We start from the raw sequence: 7,393 nt of genomic DNA, 5'->3' as shown, positions 1-7,393 counted from the left end.
GCTGGTGCAGAGTGTTGGGGTGCAGGAGAGGGTGCAGGGTCTTGGAGGGAGTTTGGGTGCAGGAGGGGATTCTGACCTGAGGCATAGGGTTGGGGTGTGGGAGGGGGTGCGAGGTGCATGAATTGGTCAGGAGGCATTAACCACAGGTGGCTCCCGGCCGGCGGTGCAGTGGAGCGCTCAGTGCCATGGCCCCACACCACTCCCGGAAGCAGCCAGCTGCTGCTGGCATGTCTCTGTGTGCCCCTTGGGGGGAGGGAGGCAGTGGGTCTCTGTGCGCTGCCGGCACCTGCAAGCACCGCTCCTGCAGCTCCCATTGTCCGGTTTCCAACCAATGGGATCCCTGAGGGTAATGCTGGGGGGGGGTGCGCAGAGACATACCAGCAGCATCCAGCCTCTTCCAAGAGTGGCGTGGGGCCATGGCAGGCAGAAAGCCTGTCTGAGCGCCCTGCTGCACTGCGGGACTTTTAGCATCCTGGAGCTTGTGAGGACGCACCCAAAGAGCCTGGCGGGATGGTCAGAAATGTTAGACAGGCTGGATTTGGCCAACGGGCCATATTTTGCCCACCCCTGATTTAGATAATGGCATAAAAAGTACACTTATAAAGTTTGCATATGATAACAAGCTGGGAGGGGTTGCAAGTGCTTTGGAGGACAGGATTATAATTTTAAATGACGTGGACAAGCTGGAGAAATGGGCTGAAGTTAATAGGGTGAAATTCAATAAGGACAAATGCAAAGTACTCCACTTAGAAAGGAACAATCAGTTGCAAATATACAAAATGGGAAATGACTGCTCAGGAAGAAGTACTGTGGAAAGGTAACTGGGAGTCATAATGTACAATAAGCTAAATAGGAGTCAACAGTGTAACACTGTTGCAAAAAAAGCGAACATCATTCTGGGATGTATTAGCAGGAGTGTTGTAAGCAAGACATGAGAAATAATTCTTCTCTAGTCCGCTCTGATTAGGCATCAGTGGAGTATTGTGTCCAGTTCTGGGCACCACATTTCAGGAAAGATGTGGACAAATTGGAGAAAGGCCAGAGAGGATCAACCAAAATGATTAAAGGTCTAGAAAACATGACCTATGAGGGAAGATTGAAAATTGGGTTTGTTTAGTCTGTAAATGAGAAGACTGAGCGGGGACATGATAACAATTTTCAAGTACATAAGAGATTGTTACAAGGAGGAGGGAGAAAAATTGTTCTTCCTAACCTCTGAGGACAGGACAAGAAGCAATGGGCTTTAATTACAGCAAGAGAGGTTTAGGTTGGACATTAGGAAAAACTTCCTAACTGTCAGAGTGGTTAAGCACTTGAATAAATTGCCTTGGGAGGTTGTGGAATCTACATCATTGGAGATTTTTAAGAGCAGGTTAGACAAACACCTGTCAGGGACTGTCTAGATAATACTTAGTCCGGCCATGAGTTCAGGGGACTGGACTAGATGACCTCTCAAGGTCCCTTCCAGTTCTACGATTTGAGAGAGAAAGATCTCTAAATTTCAAGACATATTAAGAAAACGGTAAGTGCTATCACCATCAACTATTTTGTAATGGAGAGAACAGAGCCTCAGAGAAAGGAAGTGTAAGCCCAAGGTCAGGGAAAGAAAAAGCCAGGAATAAAACCCAGGTTTCTGCAATCAAATTCTACTGTCCACTCCACTGGAATCTGGTGGACAGATTCCAGTGGAGTGGATAATTTCAGATATTGTGGCTAATGTAACACATAGACATGATCAGGAAGCTGAAGGTGAGATGTGTTTAACCATAGAAATACTAGACAGCAGTAACATTTCCAATGTCAATTAACTTAGGCCATTTTGAAATTTTACCCAGCATGCCTCTGCTATCTGGAGTCTTCACTCAACCATTGGGATGGCAACAAGCAGAGAGAAGCCAGAAATGAAATTCTGACAATTTTGCAGTGGAAGCTAGACTCTAAATGGCAGAATTTGTTTTATTTCCCCTAGATGAAACCCACAGGAAACAAATGCCAGGGAAATCAAACTACCATGACAGAATTCATCCTCCTGGGATTTGGGGATCTCCCTGGACTTCACGTTCTTCTCTTCCTGCTGTTCCTAGTGATCTACATTGTGACCATGGCTGGGAACATCCTCATTGTTGTGCTAGTTGTGACTGATCAGCACCTGCATACCCCAATGTACTTCTTCCTGGGGAACTTGTCCTGCTTGGAGACCAGCTACACCTCTACCATGCTGCCTAGGATGTTGGACAGTCTCCTGACTGGGGACAGAACCATTTCTGTTACCAGCTGCATCATACAATTATATTTCTTTGGTTCTCTGGCAGGCACAGAATGTTGTCTACTATCTGTGATGTCTTATGATCGGTATTTAGCGATATGCAAACCTCTGCACTATGCAGCCCTGATGAATGGCAGGTTGTGCCTCCAGCTAGCGGTCGGGTCATGGATAGGTGGATTTGTGTCTGTTGCTTTTTTAATATCTGTGATTTCACAATTAACATTCTGTGGCCCCAACGAAATTGACCATTTCTTTTGTGATTTTAGTCCAATAATGAAACTGTCCTGCAGTGACACTCACTGGCTGGAGGTTTCGGCTGTCATACATTCCTCCCTATTCACATTTCCTCCATTTCTGTTGACCCTTGCATCTTATGTGAGTATCATCACCACTATCCTGAGAATCCCGTCCACCACTGGGAGACAAAAGGCCTTTTCCACCTGCTCTTCCCACCTCATTGTGGTGACAATTTTCTATGGAACCCTCATCATTGTGTATCTACTATTGGACTCTGATGCACTGAGGGTCTTGAACAAAGTGTGCTCTGTTTTCTATGGAGTCCTGACCCCTTTGGTCAACCCCCTCATCTACAGCCTGAGAAACAAGGAAGTAAAGGAAGCCTTGAGAAAAGCTCTCCTTAGATTTTTTGTCTTTTACAGGAGTACAGGCATTTCAGGCTAATCATAGATATATGAACCTGCAAACTCTGACTCATGTGTAGCCCTAATTCAGCTTTCTGTGCCAGTGGAACTCTAGACTAGCATGATCAGGACTTCTTGTGTCCAAGGGCAGATTCTACTTATTCGACTTATGGTCATGTGACATGTTTTGGAGAAAAATTAGTACACCAAGCCAAATCTTGAGACACGCACCACACCCCCATTTGCACTCTCATCTCTGAAGCATACAGAGTATCCTCCTTGAACATATAGTACTTATTCTTTGTGTGTGGATGACTTTCAAATTAATATGAGAATTACTTCATGCTAATGAAATAATTCAAAATGTGCTCTTTCAGAAAGTTCACATTTATCCTCTCTCCTGATTTGTCCAGAGTGATTTTAAAACTGGAATCAAAATGCAGTTCAATTAGAACGCATTTGAAATATGTATGTAGGCTTCATTTTGTTTTAATAAAGCTAAATTGTTAAGAAAGGTTGTGTCTAATCATTAGATTTGGAATAACTGGTGCATATAGCAATGTCATAGCTGAAATTCATTCTTAAGTGGGGCCATGGTAACATCAGAAGTAACTCAGCCGATCCTCACTCTTTCTCTCCTGGTAATTTCCATACGGCAGTTCTATTACCTGAAATGACTCCTTGAGAGAAGGTAACTGTACAGGCGGGCAAGAGTTCTCATTGACGACTTTACAAGAATTCAGTGATTTTAAGCTAATACATATGTGTATATTAATGGGTTAATCAGGGGATATCATCTTGCAAATTCTGCCTCACGTGAGTAGCCCATATTTATCTTTCTGTGACTGTTGAACTCATCAGAATCAGGACTTGTGTAGAGTCTGGGTGTTGCCTACCTGTGGCCATCTGACTTGTTTTGGAGGAAAATTAGGACAAGAAGCTATATCCTTAGACATTCACTATTCACTTACTCCCACTGTAATGTGTGAAGAATACTGTGCATCCTCGCTGAATTTGGATTATTATTCTCTAAGAGTGGATGGCTTTGCAAGTAAATGTTTTAATTAGTTCATGAGAATAAAATTTTATAATTGGGATCCTTAAGAAATTTGGCATTTGTCATCTGTAGCTTTGTCATGAGAGACCTTCAGAGTGGAATAAAACTTACTCTTCACACTTTCCGTAATGTTAACACTCATTTGAAATATGTGTGTAGGCCACATTTGAAAACATTAGGTTATAATGCAGCTAAATTGTTAAGAGAAGTTCCGCCATTAGATTAGGAATACATTTTGCTCATTGCCAAGCTCTGGTAAATAGCTCAGGTCACTTTTAAATGGGACCCCAGTGACATCAGAAGTAAATCAACCAATCCCCACTCTTCATCTCCTGCTAATTTGAATGTTACAGTTCTGTTACCTGAAATGACTGATTAAGGGAAGGTCAATGTGCAGGTGGGCCAAGAGTTCTCATTGACGCCTTGACCCCCATGAGTATTATTCACACAAGCTACCTGTTCTTGTGCGTCATCAGAGGGGTGGTGTGTCTCTGCTACACAGTCCCAGGACCAGCCAAGGGAAGGGTTTCTGACTCAGGAAGGCTCAGTTCCCTCCTCTCTGCTTCCCCCGGCTCCCTGGTAGTTGTTATTTGCTGCTGGCCAAGTCACTGGGGCTGCAAACTAACATTCTGCCATTCCCTGATCCTTCCCACTCACAGCCCATCAAATATCTGGACACAATATTTGTCACCATGGGGTCCTGGGGAGTAAGAACGACTCGTGAGAGTGGGTATTGAGAGTCAGTCCAAGTCGGGTACCAGAGGGTCAGAATCCAAGAAAGGCCAGAGTGCAAACCAAGAGGCAGGCATCAGGAGGCAGGCTAGGTCAGAAGCCGGAGTCTGGGATCTCTCATGAGCAGGGAAATGGAAGAGATTTTTAGCATAATTTCCGCTAAAGGCTTCGTTATCCACAAACCCTCGGACAAGCATTTTGGGTAACTGTCCCAAGAACAAGTTCTCCTGGTTACTGACCCTGCTGCCCGTGGGGATGCTAAACACTTTCATTCCCACACGGTCCACGGGGTATTTAGCATTAGCAGTAAGCAGGGCCTCCGCGTGCCCCAGATGGACTCCCGGGGCCACCCGTACTTTCTTCACAAAAAGGGACGCTGATACAATGCGCAGTTTAAAGCCTTCAGATGCACTGCCCATTAAACAGAAAGCGTCTTTACTGTGCTTCAGTTTAATTTTCACATCCACTCCGTTTAACAAAAGTTTTTCTTGAAAAAACAGGTCGCTGTGTAAATGGCCCAGCAGCTCTACCGTCTGCTTTGCACTCCTCACAAACCCTAGATTCCCTCCATCCAACTCTGTTTCTTCATGTTGTCCAGCAGTGTCTTTGTAAAACAGGCCAGCGGAAAATTGCATGGCGAGGGTGTCGTCGCTGTAATTGAGCACCGATTCTATAAAGGCCCTGTAAGGGTAGCAGTTGTTGCTTTGGCTTATGAGGCGGTCTCCCAGCGTGACATCCAACTGACTGAAAATAGAGGCCACGGGGTAATTCACCAGACCCACTTCGGCGTCCACGGCGAGTTCAGTTCTGTCTCCTTTTACAATCTTGCAACACAGGTACAGTAGCGTGTTGTTTAAATCCATATAATCTATGCCATTCCCTGCTATAAAAAAGTCAATGGGGGCAGACTCCGTAATGGCCGATAGAGGTGGCACCTCGATGTAGATGCTTTTCTCAATGCTGGTCTGCGTAGGGGCTATTTGAAACAAGTCTAGTTCGGATTTGGTGCACTCTTCAGACCCGCAGTGAACAAAAGCCATGTTGATTAAAATATGTCTCTTTTACCAGGCAGAGCGCGTCTCCTCTTTCGTCCAGGCTTCCTCTTGGACTTTTGCTTATGGCCGGCCCTGCGTGTCAAAGCCCTTCTTTTAAAGGGTTTCGGGGGACCTGTGCATCGCAGGTATGATGTATTTCTCTTTCTCTTCCTCCTTTTAATGTACATCAGCCCCGATCCTTCCTGTGAAGCTGTATTCCCCACCTTCTCCAGAACAGCCCGGGAGACGTGACCTACCACATCTTTAGCTATGTTTTGAGTGGCAGTTTTTACGTGGGGTTTAATAATCTCTAGCCCCCTCCTCAAAAGCGGTACGGCATTTCGAAAGAGGCTACGAAATATACCACCCACACCCGCTCCGTACATCATGGGGGCCCCATGATATCCAGGAAGGGCGTATCCAGCCTGGGCTTTGTAATAGTTCCTGTAGATGGTGGGGTCGCCATATTTTTTTGGGATCGCCATAATGGGTTTTGCTCTTTTTTTTTTTAGAAACCTCGCTCTCTCTGCGTCTGCAGATGCAGCTTGACGATCACCTTGCCGAAGCAAAATGAGACATGTCTGTTCTGATCTGTCTTTATTTCAATGGTAATGGTGTCAATGTGGTGTTTACTGACAGGGACGTAATGAGGTTTGTCGTAGGTAATGGTAACAAACTCGTTGTTCCTTCCTCGGACAGGGACGCAGTGTAACAGGGGAACAGAAAAGTCCCCCACAAACTGGTGTTCTATGATATCCGTGTATACATACAAGGAGTTAAAACCTCCTGTGATGTCTACCGAGAAGGGGAATTTTTGGACGTTGCGTTTGTGGCCCAAACCCAGAATGTTAGCTAGCTCCCGGTCAGTAGAAAACACATACATAAAATTGGTAGATTTAAGTCTCACTTTTCTACCCACAGGGTCGTAGTTCATGACCACCTCAGGCGGTCCGGGATGACGAACCACGTTGCTGTTCATATGCTCCAGTAATTCGGGTATGGTCGAGTAATAACCTCGTCGTAGGATGAAATTCCACGTTGTAGCTCCAAAGGTAATTTCGAAAGGGGTGTCTTCGTTGATAGTATTCCAGCTGTGCGGGTATTGTATTTCCACTAACCCCACCTCCCAGGCACCCGGGAGATCCAAGGGCTTAATTAGCCATATTGTAAAGTTCAAGATGGTGTTTTGGGGAAAAACTGCAGAGATGGCAGTGCTGGGCAAAGTAATGTAAAACCCGCCGTCACTCATTTTTCTCTCTCTTTCTCTGTCCTTGCAGAAGGAATCTTTTTTGTTTGTTTGTTTGTTGGTGTCTAGATGTCACAGAGTTGAGAAGCTTCCACCCAGCTGTTAAACTTATCAGGCCACCCCAACCATTTCACCAGTAGCTGCTTTTTTCTCCCTTTTCCTTTTTGTGCTAGAACTTTTTCAATTCTGTAAATCCTGTCTCCTTTGGGGTTTACTTTTTGTAATTCTTCAGGGTAAAAAGATCCAGTAACTGCCTCACCCTCGTAATCTTTTAAGCGGTATTCAGGTCTCTGGCCCCTGGTTAAGGCTTCATCCACTATGAATATCTCATCGATAAACGTCTGTTCATAACCTTTTTCAAAAGCGCCTTTGGTTTTAGATAGTCTCACGTGGTCACCTTTTCTAAAAGGGGCAACA

The 7,393-nt window shown here is 45.0% G+C and overlaps 1 protein-coding gene across 1 annotated transcript; it reads left to right on the top strand.

Moving 5' to 3' along the window:
* The first annotated feature begins 1,969 nt into the window (after positions 1-1,969).
* Positions 1,970-2,955, top strand: LOC128846965 (olfactory receptor 6N1-like). The gene has a single exon (XM_054046262.1). The coding sequence runs from the start codon at positions 1,970-1,972 to the stop codon at positions 2,945-2,947; it is 978 nt and encodes a 325-aa protein (XP_053902237.1). The 3' UTR covers positions 2,948-2,955.
* The last annotated feature ends 4,438 nt before the right edge of the window (positions 2,956-7,393 follow it).

Source organism: Malaclemys terrapin, chromosome 12 (assembly GCF_027887155.1).
Source record: "Malaclemys terrapin pileata isolate rMalTer1 chromosome 12, rMalTer1.hap1, whole genome shotgun sequence".
Lineage (NCBI taxonomy): Eukaryota > Metazoa > Chordata > Testudines > Emydidae > Malaclemys > Malaclemys terrapin.
Note: the sequence above shows the minus strand (reverse complement) of the source record. Positions and strands in the feature narration are given on the sequence as shown.

Bases quoted from the DNA above. Each gene is read 5' to 3' on its own strand.
- LOC128846965 (XM_054046262.1), top strand. From the start codon at position 1,970: ATGAAACCCACAGGAAACAAATGCCAGGGAAATCAAACTACCATGACA.